Genomic DNA, 21,187 nt, shown 5'->3' with positions numbered 1-21,187 from the left:
GACTAATCTCTTCAGTAAACATTAGCAGCCAAATGCATTTATCTTATTTCCAGACATGAGATGATAAACACACTACCACCACCACCAACACTCACCCACCTTTGCGCGCCCCCGCCATCAACCGTATGCACGCGCAGCGTTCCGGCGCGCTCTCTCGCTGCGAAACTTGGGAGTTGGATGATGAGCAGCAACTAGTACCAGCCGTTTGCAAGTCGCCATTGACGAGCGCCTGTGACTGAAACGAGGCTATTTCGACTAAAAAGTGCACCTTCGGAAAAAAGTAAAAACAACAACTATGGACACAAAGAGAGTGGACACCATTTCTGGCCGGGTGGACGCTGCTTCTTCACCTGGTAGGACAGTGGTCGCATGTTCTAATCGGGTGATTCATAAGTGTTGTGTTTGGTGTTGCGTGGAGAAAAACGTCAGATAAAACTGGTGAAAGAATTATAATTTAACGTTGCTTTGCTTAGCGCTCAAAAAGACACAGTTTAACTTCGATTGTGTGCTTGTAGGACCACTCCTTAATTCGGCTTTATTGCAGCAGCGAACACATTAATTGGATAAAAGTGACAACAATTGTGTTGGCGTTAGTGGTCACTCAAACTTACCTCAGCTCCACACTGTCCTCTTAACAGTCATGCCGTCTATAGCGATAGCTCGCAATATAATTCACTTAAAAAAGTTAAAATGTTACGTAACGTTAAGTGATTGACAGGTGAAAACCATTACCGCTCGTTAACCTGTCATTCGCATTTGTTGAAAGGCAACATTAAATTGATGTATTTCGAATGGAGTTTGGCGTATTTTCCTCATTGCAAAGTGAAGCTTGCATGTATGCTCTGCAACATATGTCTGTCTGTGTCACTAAAACTGTAGTCTGGACTTTTGCCTTCTCTTGAAAGTAAACTATGGTTTGATGCTCTTTTGGTATGGGCGACCTATTTGTCAGAAATCCAGCTGGGCAGCAGCAATTTCAATTTTGTTCTGTTTCTGCTGAATAATTTCACAGGGCATTAACGCAACAATCAATCCATGTTGCAATTAAAAAAAAATACATATTTTTCATGTTGATCAGCCACTGTAGCCACACACTTTGTATGCAGGAAACTTTTGAACCCTCCCAATTCAATTTGAGTAGTCTCTGTGGGCACAGGGGCATCCGTGTGGGGGGGGGGGAAACGACCGTGATGGATTCAGTAGCACAAATCCTCTACTGGTTTATCTCTCCCCTCCACAGTACTTGGCTGGCATCCAGAATAATGATCACTCAGTCGTAGTCCATAGGTTTTCCCTCAGGCTCCTTACTGAGAGCCAGACGAGCAGTTAACTGCTCATCATTCCTGGCTGAGGTTAATGTTTGTTTGCACACCTAATTGACTCCTAATTATCCTTTGTTAAGGATTTGCGTCATACCACGAGGATCTGAGCTGGTATAGGTATTCCTCTCAAATGTAATACTCGGCCAGCAAACGTTTTATGCAAGTACCACACAGCTAACATAACTGCTGTTGAATGGTAAAACTCATGCCAGTGAATGAGGACGCGTAGACCTTGACAAATGCTTTTAACGGGGCTGAATAATGTTCGTTTTTGACCAGAATGAGTCGTAAGTTGACTTCGATATCTCAGTTATAGGACACTGCAGTATCAGAGCGTAAACTTGTAGGTGTGTTTTTTAGGTCTTTATTTATTTGACTGTTTTTGAAAAGTTTGGGGTTTCACTAGTTTTCCCTCCAGCAGTGAAGTCTCCCTTACTGACAGAGGGCTTGAATTTCAGTTGGTCTATATAGGAGATCAATGGAGGGGGCTAGGAATATACTGCATTTGTCTGTCGCCTGTATTTAATCAGTTTCTTAGTGAGAAACCAAATTATGTCACTGACTAATATTTCAACTTTTCGTCCTTTTTCTCTTCCCCCACTCTCTAAAACCCCCACCACTTTGTCCCCCATGTGGACTACCACATCATGATTCCTCCCCAGGGAAATCTTAAAACATAACGATCTCCCACAAAAATGCTCTATCCACCCAGCCATGAGTTGATCCTCCCAAGAGCTGCTTCCTTGGTGCGGTGATTCTTTGCCTCAGTGCCTTGGAGCTCTCTCGGATCACCATTGCAACTTCTGTCGTTGCGTGCCAACGCCTCCCCTAGACATTTCTCTCCTTCAGTACCTTATCCCTGAATTTAATAAATGGCGATGTATGAAACGTAGCCCCCGCGAGGTTTATTGTTCCGAATGAGCTACTTTCAGCACCACGGCTAGCTCCATCTTCTGTATTGAAACTGTTGAGAACAAGCTGTGTCCATTGTAGGCCTTTTTGTGATGGATGTCCTCATTTCCTTTTGTACCAGTATGAATTATCAGAGCTAATTATGCCTCGTATTGTATATTCAGGGCCTCGAATAATGCTGAACACCATTAAGTAATAGAACATCAACAGTGAAATGTTACCACGAGGCATTGCCTCATAGCTGTTGAACCGATGCTTCATTTACCCGGATGTGCATTTAATTACTGTTTAGCCTGCTAGATGCATATTTTCCAACAGAACTAGTTAATGAACACATCGCGTTTTCGGTAACTGTCAGTCAAGAGAAAACCCAAGACATCTGAAATTTTAGTTCAGCAATGGGGAAAAGTGCAAGCATAAGATGGAGAGTTAAAGGTCAGTGACAATACAAATCTGCATACGAATGACTGAACCATTTACAACAGACCTTCCTGAAATAATCAATATTTAGGACCACTGAGTCGGGAGTTTAATGTTTGAGCCAGTGAGTTATGTACCTTGGCTTCAATGCAACAACCGATTTACAACATTTATTGGGCTAATGTTGTCGCAGAGTCATTGATATTTCAGGGCGGAGTATACTTGTAGTTACTGCGTCATGTTCTGACAAAAACAGCCGATTGCGATGTCGAACTTTGGGGACACGATTGTGCTTGTATTAAGCTGAAACCCCAATAAGGAGTATAGTAATTGTGTGTGAGAGGTTTTAGTTAATGTATTTCAATAAAGTTTGTTTTGCAGAGGCAAGGACGGAACCATATATACTGTCCGTTCTTAGATGTGAGTTTTTATGACGGTGAGAGCTGACCACATGCGGCGTGTGTGTGTCTTTTTCTCAGCATCTGTCAGCCAGCGGTCCTGAGATCCCAGTGAAGCAGAGATACAGATTGAAGAAACTGCTCCAAATCTGTCTGACAGCAGAATGTTGTGTGATGGCTTTTCAGAGGGCAGCTTTGACAAGTGTGACGCACAGGAGAGTTTTTCTCTCTGTGTGCTGTTTGAAATCATTAGGCACTCTAATTTATTCTAATTAAAAATCAGAGTATGAAGGAAATGTATTCCAACAAACTCATTGAAGGAGACTCTGAATTGGACTGACATTTTCATCAAGTGGCAGCTTTATAAAAGACCCATTCTGACAGCATGTTCAGGTGGTAAATGTGTTTCTTTATCTAATCTTGCTTTGCATCTCTTTCAAGGCTTTACAGTAAAAAAAGATCAGATCGGTTTGTCAAGTTTTATATTCACTTCACTCTATAAATAGATTAGAATTTGACAGTTGGACTTCATAGACAGTCAGTTTGGGACATCATATGGTCTTAATGGCATGCAAACTGCTGTGAAGTTAATTGTACTCCTTAGCAAGATGGGACGAAGGAAGAAGTCTTTGTCGTTGATAGATTGTTTTTCTGGCCACCTTATTGTGCTTCCTGTCGATTTAAAAAGCCAGCCCTCGGTCAAATCCAGGATTAATTGTTCCGTGAACTTCCCCGCTCGTCCACAGGGAACCCTCCCACCAGATTTTGTTTGTTTTGGATCCAGCCTTTGCTTTTCCCCTCCGAGAGACCGGGTGGGGAGCATCGTGCATGCGTGGACCATCTGCCTTGGGACTCAGGCCAGAGAAGAATGAGGGAAGGAGGAGAGAAAACGAAACAGGAGGAGGGGATGATACAGGGACAGGGAGGGAGAGGTGGAGTAAGACAGTGATGGATAAACTGGGTGCCTCATTGGGACGGAGAAGGGAATGTCGTGGAAATGAGCATCATTGCTGTGGCGTTAACTATGGGGACAGCGGAATTGTGAGGCGTTTGTGTATGATTGCTGAATATTTAAAGAAGTGGCCCTTTCTTTCATGTTTATTTTTCCACCCGTAGTCTTGTTTATGCCACAGATTTGACTTTCTTGGATGGAGTGCCAAACAACGTGTCTTTCTTTGTTTGTACTAGAGGTTGAACAATTGGTCTGGATCAGCGGCCGATTGGACATTGTACAAACTACCGTTATTGACGCAACTGGGCCCTGATGTTGCCAATGGCTTCGCAGCCACCACCCGTCACACGGGGACATATCTGATCCATTTGTGGTTTATTTCTCCACACAAAAGCTAAATCTTGAGTAGTTAATGCAACACTATCAGCTTCTTTGTTGACGATACAAGACAGACGGACAGGGAGGGAAAATCATTGAACTGTTACTTAGCCGATTAATCTGCCAATTATTCCTCTATCTTTCTTTTTGTTCCCGCCCAATGGCCTATTGGCTCTTTAACCATCTATTTTTAGGTTAAATAAGCAAATTACATTTTATCTCAGTTCAGCTTGGGACAGTTGATTTGCTCTCTGTCTATTGTAATTTCACAGCCTGATAATGGTTGACGTTTTCTTGCATTTTGTTTATTTTTCATTAATTACTACAGTTTGTTCGTGACAGAACCAATCAAAAAGTTGCAGGTTTGATCCCCCAAGGTGGCCTTCTGCTCTGTTAGCTCTTATTTTACATGTCATCTTTTCCTGTTTTGTTGCTTTGACGTAAGATATCCTGGGACTTTAAATTGTCCCGGCACAAATTAGTGCTACTTTTTATTTATCACTGCACCCCCCCCCCCCCAACATTATTCTCCACTGTGCCCCATAAAACCTGACCAGTTACGGAACCAACATGAACGAATCAGCCGCATGTCGAGTAGAATGAGTCTTTCCAAGGAGTCCTTGATGAAATGGTGTCAGAGCTGAACATCATACAGGCCATATGTGGAGGCAGGCCTGGCATGAGTGGCCAACTGGACGGTCCGTCTGCCTTTCTTCTCATCCCAATACGGGGGGGGGGGGGGTTGTATTTGGGGCTGTAGTCCCTCCAGAAGTCAATGTGCTGCCAGCACCTAATATAGACGGCACAATACTAACTATATATGTCATTCTGATGGGAGATTATGACGTGTAAAGCATGCAGACATGAGCCATATGCCAGCCTGAGTCCATCTTGTTAATTAGGGTAGACCTGAAAATAGATTGGAAGTATAACAGCGGTTTGCAGAGAATAGCAATGATCATCAAAAGGCATATCTGCAGTGGCTTAAGCAATTATCGTTTTTCAATGTTACGTCAACGAACATTCAACCTTAAAAATCATGGAAGGAATATGTCTGCTGTATTGCAGCCGTGGCACCCGTGTAGTGTGCAAGGCTGACACCAAGTGGTTATACAGAGAACATGGTGTCTCAGGAGTGAAGAATCCTCCCCGTCGCACACTTTTCCTGTACCTGTAAAAAAGAAGACCAGGTTAGGATGATATACTGTAAGTGGTAAGTGATGAAGTGGCTCTTTTCATCATAGATTAATATATCAAGAAGATATTCACCATTTAGAGTCTTTGAATTTGGGCGTTTTTGCTTCTAAAATGACTAAAATGATGAAGTGATGATTCGTTTGTTTTTTTGTTATTATATTTTTATTATTTTGTATATATTTAATGATTCCTGTGATGTAGTTGGCAAACATGTATTTAGGAGGGAGGGGAGGTATTTACTCTTTTCTAAGAAACAGCCTCTGTCCTCTATAATTAGAAAAGGTACGGCAGGTAACTTTCCTGATCTTTAGTCCACATTAGTTCTGCGGCGGCAAAAAAGAAATTGCCCTTTTGTTTGATGAACTAAAAAAAAAAAAAAAAATGAGAGCGTCCCCAGAGAAAATGAAAGTGACCTTACGCCATAAACCTGCTGATTGGCTGTATGCCATTGTGTGCTTCACTGCCACAATGACACGCATCCTTTCACAGAAGGTGCCCCAATTCCCTCCAGGTGCTTGTATAGTCACCCGCGCAGTGTCTCTGTACACGCTGGCCGATAAAGGGCCACTGTTATCTTCAGATAACAGGCGCTGCGGCTGAATAATTTATGGAGGCATTCCAACACATTGACTCAGAAAAAGGAAACACACTCACAGAGGGCAGGGAAGTGATAAAAGGTTTGACGCTTGTCTCTGGAGGTGTGTGTGTGTGTCGAGGTTTGTGTCAGAATTTTCTTCTTTTTTTTTTAATGCTTTTATGCTTATTTTGTGCTAGTGTCTATACATACAAACTTTCTCTTCGCAGTATGTGCTGTGTTGAATTTTTCGTACTTTTTAAATGTTTTTCTTCTGCTCTTAAACATTGGCTGTTACATTGGCCACGATGCCAGAGTCCATTTAACACGTGTGAGAGAGACTCGGGAGATGTGAACTGATCGACTGTCCGCACTCTTCTTTTTCATTATGCTGAGTGGCCTTCTCCCAGGAGCTTTGTCAATTACCCACTTAAAAAGAGCTGAACCCTAATTTGTGCCATAATTAATACTTGTGCATAACTGAAGCGTAATAATGAACAAATGCCGTGATTGACATGTAATTGTATCAGCAGGATTGTTAGGTGGGGATTGCAGCCTGTTTTTCATTATCTTGTGTGACAATCTTGCGATTGGCCTTTTGGAACAGAAGCTGTTGATTCTTGTATTCTGGAGTTACATTCTGAGGCTGCAGGACTCCTTACAAACAACCAGGCAAAGGAGTTATAGACGCACCATTTCTTTTAAAGTCTAATCTGAAATTCAAAGGAAGTTAGCTCATGAATGACATTTTGACAGGCTTTAATTTTGAAATCCTACATCAGAATGTCCTGATTATACCTGAGTTACACTCTGCCGTGGTCTGCTATTAACCTGTCGTGAAATTATTGTGTAACTATGCACCATTTCCTCTAAAATCTAATCTGAAATTAGACAAATTGTCTCATGAATGTGATTTGAAGTTGGCTCATGAATGAGATTTTGAAGGGCTTTCATTTTGAAATGCGACACTGGATGCACTGATTCAACTTTTCAGTTCTGATACGATAGCTGGCTGAGTATATCATCCGATGTGTGTGTGTGTGTGTGTGTGTGTGTGTGTGTGTGTGTGTGTGTGTGTGTGTGTGTGTGTGTGTGTGTGTGTGTGTGTGTGTGTGTGTGTGTGTGTGTGTGTGTGTGTGATTAATGAGCTCACTGTGTGGACGGGACTGGGATCAGTCTTTCATGCTTAAGGCAACATCAGGCTTGACTTAAACATTGTTTTCCTAATGTAAAACAAAATTGAATAAATAAATACAAAAACTAAACTGAATGGTTTATTATTAAAATAATAAATTGTACTCCAGCAACTTCAACAGGAATTAAAGTTGAAGTATAAAATGAATCAAATAGATCGGCCCTGTTGTGCACGATATCCGATCGTTATTTGTGTCAGCATTGCCCGATATTAAGTATCGTATTGGAGCGTCCCTAATAGACACAGTTTGTTCTGTAACTCTGAGACTGATCTTGTCTTTCTCAAAGCCAGTGTGCGCCCTCCTATCAGATTACTCGTGCCATGGTTCAAGAGATGGCTGTATCGAGTTCAGGTCAGCTTAAGTAAATAAGGGAACAACCACTGTTTCCGCAAGGACCCCATTATGGAGCTCTCGTGTTTCAAAAACCAGAAAGAAAATAGATCCAACATCCACTGATACAAACTGTGACTTCAACAAGATGAGTCTACATCCCATCTTTTAAATACTGCATTGCAGTGTATTTAATTGTCTGTTTCCCCTCATGCATTCTAATTTTAACCACTTTGAAGGACAAGGTCACTGTGGGTGTGTGAGAAATTGGGAAGGGAAAGTGTGTTAGTTGGAGGGAGGCAGAGAGACGGCCAGCCTCGATGCACAGAGCTCAGTGCGCCTAGTGTCTGGCCCCGCTGTGACTACCAACTGGCCGGCTAACTCTGAACCATTTCTGACCGCTATGAGACTGGAGCAGGGAAGGAAAGATGGCATCGAAAGCATCGGCTCATTTTAAGCTATTTCAACAGAGAATAATGAGCACTCTGATTTATGACTCCAACTTGTCGTGTGTGTGTGTGTGTGTGTGTGTGTGTGTGTGTGTGTTTAAAGTTTTACTGGGGCGGACTAGGGGGAGGCAATAGTTTTTTTTTGGGTTTTGAAACCATAAACTAATGTTTCCCATCTTTTTTTTGGAACTCTTTTGATTACACACGTATAACATTTCAACAAGCCAAAACACACAATAAGGAGACTGACAGGGCAGAAACATCTGTGAATATCACCTGAATAAGTTATAATTGTGAAATCCCCATGCTTAGAGTGAAACTGTAGCATACCTACATGACAATAGTACACAAGCGTAGAAGTACTGCAACACAAATTAGCTGCAAGTCAAGGCAAATAGCTAATAACTAATACATGCAACCCAAAAAATGAGGACAGATGTTTGCTTCTGTTTGGCTTCCATTCGCCTTTTCCATCCTAGCGTCACATGATACACACATGAAGTAAAACAGACACATTCCCATGTACAGTAGATTATATTACAACCTCTTACAATGATTGTCGGCCTAAGTTAATACATTACAGCATTAACATTACACTTGAGAAATAAAGGGAATTAGTGCGCTCTATACCTGTCAATGTGGTGGAGAACATTCAAAAGAAATAAGCGCTGAATTCATGTTATGCTGCTGGACAGCAACCTCCTTTGCTCCGGGTAATGGCTTCTGTAATGGGCTATTGCGTTATCCTTGCAAGGTTTTATGGAAATGCAGGGCTTTGTTCCAATGAGCCTGTTGTCTTGAATGTGTGTCTTCCATCATTTTATACTGAGACAGCAAGGTTGTTAAAATATATATATTCCTTAAGCTTTTCCAAAAACACCGGCAACACTGAGACAAAAAGGCCAGAGTCACAGGAGTATGTACTGTAAATATGTGGGAAGTTCTGCTAGGCACATTGGTGTTTGACTGGTTCTGAGTCTGACTGCAACACAACACCCCTCAAATACCTGTTTTTATTACAAGTTTTGCGTCTTGGCACCCTGCAACAGCGCTTAAAGTGTTAATGCAGAAATCATAGCGTCATGTTCTTATTGTAGAGGCCTCCAGGCTTTCAGGAACATGAAGATATCAAACAATAATGTAAGTTTAATAAGTACAACTTTGATCTTATTTTCAGAGGTTTGTCGTTTCTACTGGTTTAGATGACGTTGTACTAGTAATTGCTGAGGTCTAGGAACACAGCTACAGCTAAGTCTAATGGGGCAAGACACTCAATCTGGATGAAATGAAATAAAAAAACAAACAAATGGTGGTCTGTGAATGGTCTGTTCACCACATTGCATTGTGGGTCCACAGAAACATTGCTTGGAGCAGAACTTTATTTATTATTTAATGTTTGCTGCTTTGTAAGGACAGTTATTTTAACTGCAGAAGCGCAACTGAGGATGTGAATTAAAGTGCCGTTTTGAAAAAGATTGCTGGAACACATCCATTCTGCTGTTGTAAACTGGAAATTACATGATAATGCTCAATTATTCAGTCAAAGGTGAACTTGTTTGCGTGTGGGGCTTCAGGCTGTCTGTAGCAGTGAAATAATGCGTGAAGGTGTTTTCTGCAGCATTTCTTTTAATGTGTATTTTTGTGTTCATGTGCAGTGCTATCGCCCAAACCAAAGCAGTTATTATCTTAACCATTTGTTAACCAAGAATAGAACGGAGGAGTCTTAAAGCTGCAAGATCCGAGATTGGGAGCATTTCCAATCCCTCTCAACAAACGTGCTGACAGAGCTGTAACCGCCGTATGAGAGCAGTGACCGGCAGCCATAAGCTAACCAGCGGGGCACACTCACATGCACTCGCGTGCACTAGCATGCACACACGGCTGGCCCAGCCATACAGACGCTGGGATAACAACACACACCGAGGGAGGGCAACTTAATTCTCTGCTCAGGTAGACATTACTCCGCTCTATCTTTTATATTGCGAAGAGTTGTCTGCTGCTCTATTAATGTTCATTTAAACAATTAAGATCCACAAGTGCACTAAAATCGATAGCACACTATACCTAAAAGTCCACGTGCAATACTCTGCCTACTTTTTTTCGCATTTGTTACCTCAGTTGTGCCACCTCTGCTGCTGTGTATGTGAAAATTGTCGAAGCAAGCTTGCCAACAGTTACATTGTTACTTTCCTGTCTGTGCTTGCAACCTGGGACCACAACAACTCTCCCAATTTCTCCAAAACTCGCCGAGACGTCTGTTGTAAATCGATGCCTTGTTCTCGTTAGGTGGTGTATGTTTGCTTGGTGGTATCAGTTACCTGCGAGAGGCTGCCTGTGTGCATATGATGCCTGCTAATTTAATGCACGAATGCTGCCATATATCTGTGTATGGAAGGTGCACTGGTATTGATTGTGAATTACTTTCTAAGTCGCTGAGCATTTTCTTTTTGTGGTTGTGACTTGCTGGGGATATGCAACTCATCTTTGAGTATTATTGGTGTTAATGTCACATATAAGCTGAGCTCCTGCTCATGATCTGATGGCCTGTCACTGCTACAATTCATCAGAAGAGAGAGTTTGGTTTTAGGATGATCACGAGGAGGGTTCTGCTCGTCCCAAACACAGTGGCTGAGTCTGTGTCTAATGCAGTGTTTGGAGGGAGAATGTAATGGTTCCCTAATCTTCTCCATGCTGAACTGACCTTCTGGGAGTGACGAGGTCAGAGCCTTGACGCCAAATACTTACTCTGTACTTATAATATAATAGAATGTAATATAATATGATGCAACTCCACATGAGCTGGCTGTCTTGATTGATTTCAGAATACATTACAGAAAATTGCCTCTGACTTAATCGATAGGTGTCTGTAAGAGGAACAATGAAGATTTAAGTGTGCGAGGAATCCACAAGCTCAGTTGTATGTCTCGAACCACACGGCACTTTAAAAGTCTACGTTCAGCAGCTAATGCATGTGGGTGGCGTTTCAGTGATTTTTCATGGATTGACTCGACAGATAATCGTAACTGACTGATTGGATGGGAAGACTCATCCGCCCAACGGTCAACAGCATTCAGATTTTCGTTCTGTTTACGAGCCGTGTGCTCAACTGTAACACGTTCCAATAACTGTAACTATCGGATCTATCGCTGCGCGGCAATTCATGTTATGTGCTTTTAAATGCAAGCTTAAGCCCATTTGGCCGAAGACCAGGGACGAGTCGTTTGCACATGATATATATAAATGTGTGACACTGACTGTATGTCGTAGCATAAGTAAAATAATTGCTTTGAGCAGTGCTGACAAAAGTTCTGCTGACAATAGTCTGGAAGGCATTAAGACTGTGGTCATAAATTCAGTGTAGTTAAGTCCATGCTGTAATGGCTGTGCTGTGGTATGCATCATCTTCAACCAAAGAACTCGGGACAGAGTTTTAAAAAGACGCTGCTTAAATGCTCATTTTGATCTGTCATAATAATTAAAATATCTGAAATGTATACCTGTCTTGTTAAAATGAATCTGAGATCAGAGGGGAAGGGCCAGGGTAGGTACAGGACGCTAGAAGAAGTTTTATGGATATTTCTGATTCACGGGCATCCCAGCAGAGTGTCCCTGCTGATTTTGAACACATCTGTTGGTCTTTCTAGCTGCTGCTGTCGAGGAGCCTGTGAATAGTATGACAGTGATTTATTATTTCGTATTATTTGTCTTCCCTTTGCTATACTAGGAGGCTGTATTCTTTCTTTCTTTTTGGAAGAATTACCACCAGTGTGTGTTTGATTCACGCTCCTTATAATTAAGCACATATCTCATTTTGGCCTTTTTGAAAACTGGTTTGTAGCTGAAAAAATTTCGGAAATTAATCTGGCACAAAAAAGATGTTGCAAACACGCCAGCTGCCTGTTCTTACTGAGGGCTGGGAATTGTCTTAGGCACGGCAATGCTGCCCATAAATTATGTTAACTTTGGTCCCTTCCACCAGATGGCAACATTTGATTCAAATCAAGAATGATCTGATTAAACTATAAGTAAACAATACTCAGCATCTAATTCAATTTTTCTGATTGTGACAGAAACCTGTTAGAGGGAGTGGGCATGTTAAGTATATATACGTGACTGTGTGTGTTGTAGGCTTTCATGTGTCTAAAGAGGCTCAAGTAGGATGATCTAAAGGGATCCACTGTGAATGCAGAGCCACCAGCATCTTTAACTCTCTCCTCCTTCTCTGATACTTGACTAAAATCACACATATGGTCCTCTACCTTGAAGCAAAAGCCACATTGTCTTCCAGCAATTCCCTCTCTCACTCATTCCCTCTTTCTGCTTCACAGAGCGGTTCCCGCTCTCCTCCTCCTCCTCTTCCTCCTCCCCCCCCCCCCCCCCCCCACCCCCTCCCCCGTTCACACTCTGTTGATCAGCTCAGGAAAGGGGAAAGTGCTTGTGTGAAACCTGAGGATCCCTTGCAGACTGAGGAAGCAGAGAGAGCGTGCACATCGTGTGTTTTATCCTGCAAGGTAAGATGATGCTCAGAGGAACAATTTACAGCAGTTAGCCCTCGCACTGGACCTCCATTTCTGTGCATTGAAGGATATCAATTTGCGATGTGAGAGCAAACCAAAAAGTCCTCCAGTCAGAGCAGTTGATGATCTGTCGATGTTTGAAACTTTTGCTCTTGGAATGGGACCTTCAGGGGGGACATAACACTGAATGAGGTAGGGTATCACTAGGTCCTGTTTTTATTTAGTCGTGTCATAAAAGTTTATTTTACTCTGCGATGATTACCTGGACACGCTCGAGATGTTTGCTGGTTTCATTTGACAATCTATCAGTGTGAGTCAGCAAAGGATTGCAGGTCAGTTTGCATGAAGACAGTCTACCTGGTACATTTACTTTGACCATCACTAGTCCTGGAATAGCTGGAAGAATAACTTGCCTCCTTGAAGCAACTGAGGACGCACACGATAAGTATTTTAAAGGGCATGCTGAAATGTCTTGCATTTCATTATGGCCATGCATAACTGGCAAAAAAAATACCAAATTAGCATATGTTCTCAGGTGTATTGCCTGAACTTGACAGTTTGTTTTGCGTGCTGCTGTGGCTATTTGTGTTTAGATGTTTAGATTGCTTTAATACACGCAGTTCTTTGAGAAATACCCAAATAATAAGGATTGTATCTATACAGAATTTACTTAGTTAAAGTCCCTGCAAATAACGCCACACTATATTTATAAATAGAGGAGTTCCAGCCATGTGTACACCAAACAAGAGGACCCAGTGGAGGGAGGACCTTCAGCACATCCGTAAAGACCACGGCTTCTCCAAGAAAGTCCTGTTCAACTGCTGCCTGGTGCGGCGCATCATCACCTGGGCCTCCTCAAACCCAAAAGGTACAAAAACCACAGATATATGGCTACAGATGGCAGCTATGATGAAACCAAGGTGGTGGAATGTGATTTATTTGCCTCATTCGTTGGATAATTGGTTGTCAAATTCTTAGTTTCGTCCGAGTTAGTCTAGATTGTTCCCAGGTCCCTGTCCTTAAAAAGAGATGACCGGATTAGATAAAGTTGCTAAAGATGAACAAAAGAATTAAGAGGACCTGTTTTGGCTTGTAGTGTCTTTTGTATAATTAATAGGAGGGTACCTTGGCGTTTAGATTGAAGGACTAATGAACAGTTATTCCATGAAACTAAAGAGGCAAAAAAAACAAAAACGATTTCCTAAACATTGTCAAAAGAAAGTGGAGAACTGCAGAACAAAGTCTGAGAAATATTAGAAGTACAGTGTGCACTTAAGAGGACTGCAAAAACCAATGTGAGTAAACTAATTCCATGTATTTGAGTTTGGATTTAACGGTAACACGATACACTCACTAACTGTTCCCGAGTTCTGACGAGACGAAATGGAGCAAAAGCCCCGGAGTCCAGAATGAACTCCGTCCAAAACCCGCTCAGGATATCCTCACCATATAAAACACATAGATGTGGTATGGGTCAGTCATCCTTCTACCTTTTATAAAAGAACAGCAGAATTTTATGATTTTTCTAAAGTGACCGGAACGCGTTGCACCATGAGTCACACTAACGAGCTCGAGTGAATTAATTCTCTTTGAATCAGTATTGATTACTGCTCGGGTTATATATTCACAATGGATATATAGCATTATATAAAATAGGATTTATTGCTCCATTTCCTTGCCACTGGAACAGGAAACCTATCGGGCAGTTAAACAAAGGGATCACTTGGCTCGGCTATTGCATCACATTTAGATCCGTCTGAACTTGAATTGAGCCCCCTTTCTTACTCAAGGAAATCATTCAAGTTTTATCTTTGAAAGCAGATTCATGAAAACTCAATTAGATATTGACATTAAAAAGAAATGTGTGCTCTAATTATTAAGTTATTTAACTTGGTGTTAAGCACATAAACTGTAGGTTTATATCTTTCATATAAATCATGAAAATGGGAAGGCTTTTAAATATGACTTTTTTTCTGTCTTGTGTAGTGTGCACACAAAATGTTTCTATGTGCAAAACTTGTTTAGTTTTTTTTGGCTGCAGTAAAAGTTATGAGATTGCAGTTTCTTTGCTTTTCATCGGTTTTCGTTGTTGCCGTTGAGCTGAGTGACGCTTGCTTGCATGATTGTTTAATAGCTCCGTGACATGTCAAGTATTACCATAAACCTGGAGCTTTTAGTCATTGGCAGGTGTTGTTCCGCATTGATATGGCTTGTTAGATAAACGGGTTGTGTGTATTATTTAGAATGCTATTAATAAACCGTCATGAATTTCACTGTAGGGACTAAATGACATCTGTAATGAAGATTTTTCTGCAGGGGGAAAAACAACAATAGAAGGACTCTAAAACAGCTGTTCTTCATGAATATTAATAGCAATATTATGCATATTCATCTTTCTTAGAAAAATATGAAACTTTTCTCATTTTGTATTGATTAGAGCGGTGTCGATGGGGCAGGTGCAGTTTCTTGATCACATAATCGGTGTAGTCTCCTCTGCACAGTTATCATGAAGGTATCCCTATTGTAACATGCGAGCCCGGCGGCCGTATTTGGAGCCACACGGGGACCCAGGTGTTCCCGTCAGGCGCCTTTGATTTTGACAGAGCACTTGCTTCGACTTTCATTCCGTTCACTGCTCCTTTTTTCATTGGAAAACACGCTGCCTCCATCCCAGGGCAGGGAGCTAAACAGGATCAGAGTGGTATTAAGAAAGACAATACTGAATTGTATACAAACTAAAACCATGAATTACAGAGCACAAATTAAAGCAGTACTGTAATAATAAGTTAACAGCAACATTGTATTTGCAGCCTCCTCTCCTAGCATATGTTTGTTCGTAGGTGTTCTTGTCATTGGATGGCGTCACTAACTAATAATACTATTCACTGTGCTGCCCAGAATAAGCTCTCGGCATGGATATGATTGCACCATAAAACCTGCCAGGTGGCAATCGTACCCTCCGGATGAAAAGAGGTGAAGCAGGTGTTGTTAGAAATACACAAGCACGAGGCCCATGCTGTGTCCACGGGGTCACACGTCCGCTCTGAGAGAGCATGGTACAAATCCCTGCTGTCTCTATGAAGGGAGTAACGACATCCAGTACTGCATGTCCAGATTTTACTGTCAAGTGTTAGAAAGATTACATTTTCACTCAATGGGGGGGGACAAAAGCTACACTGTATACTGTTCCTCTGAATATTAAAAATGTATATTTATACACACACACACACACACACACACACACACACACACACACACACACACACACACACACACACACACACACACACACACACACACACACTCTGTAGAGGTCCTTCGCTGTACTTCATATTTACTGCCAGGAGAGGGCAGCAGGCTACAGAACAAATGAATGATTACCATGCTAATACACAGTTTCCTGTATTCAGAGCAGTTTATTACCAGTGTATATAATTGTTCCAATTTAAACCTGAAGTAATTTAACGTGATTCATATGGTAGTGACAATATAACACAGGATGTATCACTGAACACGTACATCATTTGCTGCAGCGATGAATACCACTGAAGGAACAACACTAAGCCTGTAGACCGATTTCAAAGTTGACACTGTTAACTCTTAATAATGCAACATACTGCAGCTATTAACCTGTTTCACTTACAATATCGACAGCAGTGCAGTCTAATATAATCCAATGCATCAACCCTGCATGACAACACTCCGCCTGAACACACCACGTGTCCTTTTATCACTCCTACAGTGATACTGTCATAAATTCTGCGGGTGTCTGCACTGCAGTAGTAATTCAGTTGGCCCCAAATGCACTCACTATATCTAAGATGCATCTCTTGCTGATGGACGGTCGACTCAAATTCTGCTTTATGATTGGGACATTCAAGACGGAGCATAGAGCATATCAGTGTTCATCAGCAGCAGCTCTCAATCGTGGGATCGGCCAACTTGTTTTATTTTTCCCTTATTACAATCAGAACATTCGTGTTTCATGCTGAAGACGTGATCGAGAGCTATTTGACTGGTTTGTTATTTGGTCGACATTGTTTGTTGTTCTGTTAAAGGAGTTGGTGTTTCATTTTTGACATACATTCATTCCAAAAGAACATGCTGCTCAATGGAGAATCAGTGCAGTGCCATTGAATTCCCACCTTAGCCAGGACACCACCACCTCAGGACTGCCTATCAGGGACATGTCCTTCAAACAGCACAGAAATGGACTGGAAATCAATTTATTTCCTGTTTTGGCCGAGTTAATGGTAATGTTGCCTCATGAGGAAGTTTCAAATTCAAGGCTGCATGTGTTCCTCAGTAAAAACATTTTGTCAGACTAGCCCCTCTGGCTGAATCCTACACACACCAAGATGTATTTGATAACTTCACGTCTAAATCCCACCGCTTCCCCTCACTGATTTGAGTTAAATTGCTGAGTTTGCTCGCAGTGTGATACCAAATCCCATGATGAGAAGTACTGCTAAAAGGACCCTTAAACCTTGAGGAATGATACTAATCACCGTGATGCTCTACTTTGGAGATAATGCTCAAGATCATTAGGAGAGTCCTGGGGTGTGTGTCCTTGGTGAGAGCGGTTCTCTCCGGCGCTATATAAAGCAGGATTCTTCTGAATGAGAAATCACAATTTGGCCTGTTGTTTTAGGTCACATGTCTGCTTTCGGTAAAGCAACTCACTTTTTTTATTTTAATCTATTTTCCCACTTGGTCAAGAGTGCAGGCCTCTGTAGATCTGAAGGGGAAATAGAAAAAGGCAATGATGGATTAATGGGCAAGTTAAGTCAGCATGCAGCCTCTCAGATCGGAGAAAAAGGGGAAGGAGAGAGATTGCCGTGGGACTGCTGGCTGGCTCAGATGCAACCGTGTCTCACTGTTGTCATCCATTTGATTCATATGTTGTGAAAATGGTTGCAGGAGAACGAGGGAGAGGGATCCAACAGTGATACCTTTCCCTGCCATTAATCTTATTCACGGCGCGAGCTAGTACCTGCGACAGCCGGGAAGAAGATATTGCCCGTTGTTTACAACTAATGGGATCAGAGATGACGAGAGCAAATTTGTTGAAATACAGTGGCCAGTGTGTTTCACATCTTTGCACATATTACACATGCATAGCCTCGGATGTAATGGCAAGTTAATTAGATCCCATTGGAAGCAATATAAGTGTGTTGTTTAATCTGTATTTATTTAGTTATTATTCATGTTTTGTAGTGCAGAAACTTAAGTTTATGATCATCATTGCTTTGTCATGAACGGCAGCAACGTCTTCCGCTGGTCATTGCGCAATGCAGCTAATGCTCTGCCCAACAATTCTATAAATGGCTCAAATATCACCACCCCGAAGGACCCATGATTCGAGAAGCACTTTCCATTATGTCACGCAACAGTGAGTCTGCCGTTCTCTTTGTCAGACTTGGCTACGACCCACGCCCCTCTGTTAATAAACAGGGGATTAGCAGCTAACAGCCAGGGATGAGTCTGAGAGGAGGCGACCCCAGCGAACCGTGTTGTTTGTAAAAGACCTTAAAGTAGCCTGTTGGAAGACAATAACACTCGCACTCCACCCTGTCAATTGGATACAGCTAAATGAGATGCCGGGTGGTTCAACACGTGACAGTGTGCTGGTTATCGCTGTAACCAAGCCGGGTCCTTTTGTCCAAGCTATACCAGGAACTCCTTCTACACAACATTAATTATGCATTCGTTGCCACATGCAAGTGTTTTTCCACAGGCTTGGTAACTCTTAGTTTCTGGGAGGAGGCCACGTGTAAGCATAATGGACTGCTTTAGCCCTGAATACAAAAAAACAACACATCTTTCACTTTTATAGTTCCATGACAGCTACTAAATGAATCTTAGCAAAATGTCTTTAGGTTTTGGGAAGTTGAATTTGTCACCTTGACACTTGATGGGGAGTTCTCTCCATGTCCTCACATTTTATAGACGCAACCATCGATTAAAACAAAAGATCAAGAGATAAATCAACAACGGAAAGTAGAAGTTATAAAATCTGATGCGCAGCAGTAGATTATCTTCCAACAGGTGCTCTCTTCCCTGTTAAATTGAGCAGAAAACGCACCATGGAGCTTTGAAGGTCCCTAATCTAGCTCTAGACTACAACATTAGTTTTGGGAAAAGTTGGTGTGAGGCTGTGAATGTCATTAATCACCAACCTCTTCTGCATAACTTATCCTGCACCTGGCCACCGTCTTGTCCTCACACGTTCCCCTTTATCCTCTTGTCTGCTGGTGATAACAGCCGTTTGCCGGTAACCTACTTCAGTCAAGTGTTTGTATTCCAGCAGCGGCCCGGGCCCCTCTATAAATAGGTTCCCCTGATTGATACCAGGTACAGTGAAACCTCGTAAGCCTTTGGCTGCCGCAGGGCAGAAATGACTTTCTTGTGTCTGTGTCACTCTGCTTTAACGCACCTGTCCCTGTCACGGTCTAATTTATCTCCCCTGCCTGTTTGTCAGGCAGCATCCAAGCAGCGGGCAAAGGTGCGTTGCCAGGCCTGAAAGACCGTGCAAATGCAATCACATCCCCACCTGGGATAGCGTCTGATAAGGTGTGATGTATTTAATGTTCTACATAGAGGATAGGCATCTCCAGCCTATTGTAATGAGGTATTTCGGGATATATTGAGTAAAGGTATTTTAAAGTAATCTGTAGCATTTGCACGTTTCTTAATTAAAATAACACAATACATGTCAAATGTATTCCCAGTTCATGATATTTTTACAAAGCTTTTCTAGTTTATGGACTCGTGTGTCTAGAAATAAAGTTGAATAATCATTTGAAATTAATTAATCAATTATACTCGCTCACACACAGCGATACGAACATGTTATGTTTCCTGCAGCTGATTGGCATAAAACAAAGAACTGTATCATAAGCAGCAGCAGCAGCAGCCTACAGAAAGTCAAACTTTCATCATCTGCAAATCTAAGGATAGCGATGTCATCGTGCAGTGTTTTTGAGCTGCCATAGTAGGTTCCCAATAAATAAAATGTATTAGATTTGCCCATGCCCAAGGTTTTTATTGCTGCTTCGAGCAATAAAAACCTACTTTAATAGGCAACACTGCAGACTGGCTGAGGATATCTTCATCGCAATCTTTCATCAAATATTACTTTGTCATGGCAAAAATCTGCATTTGAGACAAACATGTCACATGCCATGTTTGTGACAAGTATAGAACAAGGTGTGGGCACTGTCCCAGATGGCTGCGTCAACCTGTCACTGTCTGAAGAAAAGGAGATGAGATTGATGTCCTACTGGGAGCATCCCACTGAAACTGCCAACCTACAGTGCATGTGTTTGCAGAATGGTGCTGGACCGTATCTCAGAAGTGCACATTGGAAACATTTTGACATTTACATGCCATTTTGTGATGTAAAGTTGCAAGCAGATTGTAATTTTTGGACAGTTTGGGTAGTTTCATAGGCATGCTGTTTAATTGTCATTTCACTGAGTAATGCATCTTTAAAGGAGTGTTTATTCGAGCACGTTGAGTTTAGCTGTTTTCAGTTATAGATTTACCAATAGTTGTTGCTGGTAATGTTCAAGAAGAAGTAGTAGATTGATTATTCTCTTGTAATCTGTTGGCATTGTACCAACTGTAACAACTAGCTTTATTAAAGACGAGTTAAAAGACGAGGGAACCTTAGCGGAAGGTTAGTAAAATAACCTCCAGGGACCTTTAGTCAAAGTTACTTTACTTTATTGTTGCCTGACTTCATTGGTAAAAAATAAATAAATAGCAAGAGTCCACAAACTGAGCAGGAAAGACTAAAGCATGAGACTATCTGAGACAAAAGTGCAGTTAAAAAACATTCTTTTGAGAGAGTAAAGGCCTTTACACACCAGGTGGTTGTTTTAGGAGTGATTTATTCGCGCATTAATATATTTTTTGTGAACTGTTTTTATCATAAGTACTTTAACACAGAACGTGATGAGCAATGCTCATTTTTCTTAGCTTCCGCACTGCGAATAAAGCCATCAACCAATCATGTTGTGCAGAACAGACACATTCAATACACACAACACGGAGGCTCTGTGGTCTGAACGATGGCAAACTTTATTACTCCTTTCAACCTTGACTAACGCAGCACATACCAGATCCACTCCTTCTGTTCTTACCTTTGACAGGAAAACCCCAAGACACTGCGTAAATATTTGCCAGTGGGAACTCAAAATCACTCGGAGCATTTCACCAAAAAGAAACTCAATAAAATAGCTTACAGTAACTCAGGCTATACAACAGTTTACTTCAGAGAGACTGCCAGACGCTGCTCTGGGTCAATAGGATTCAAGTATTCGGTCCTTTGCCTGCGTGAATGTATTTGAACCTTTTTATTTAAAAAGTGCTGCAACTGACAGTTTATTTGTCCTGCCCCCGGTGTGTAAAGGCCTTCGAGAGGTTTGTAATGCTATTTCCATTTGCATACTGATAGTTTTATGTTCCATTACCCTGCAGTTAAGCCTGTGGGGACAAGTAAGCAGGGTTAGATACTGTGGAAGTTGAAGCAAATCAG

General features: G+C 41.7%; 1 protein-coding gene across 2 annotated transcripts in view; it reads left to right on the top strand.

Moving 5' to 3' along the window:
* Window positions 1-295: 295 nt before the first annotated feature.
* kcnip4a (potassium voltage-gated channel interacting protein 4a) overlaps window positions 296-21,187 on the top strand; it is a gene marked incomplete at both ends in the record, with an annotated part of 112,296 nt that continues 91,404 nt past the window's right edge. The window contains one exon of one of the 2 annotated variants that reach the window (XM_079185202.1): window positions 296-353. In XM_079185202.1, coding sequence (XP_079041328.1) covers window positions 296-353 — 58 coding nt within the window. Of the gene's footprint in view, window positions 354-13,374; window positions 13,514-21,187 lie in introns of those variants that run through there. The other variant, XM_079185203.1, reaches the window with a different exon arrangement.

This window comes from Pholis gunnellus, assembly GCF_910591455.1.
Source record: "Pholis gunnellus genome assembly, chromosome: 23".
NCBI classification, from domain to species: Eukaryota; Metazoa; Chordata; class Actinopteri; order Perciformes; family Pholidae; genus Pholis; species Pholis gunnellus.
This window is presented reverse-complemented; position numbering and strand designations above follow the sequence as displayed.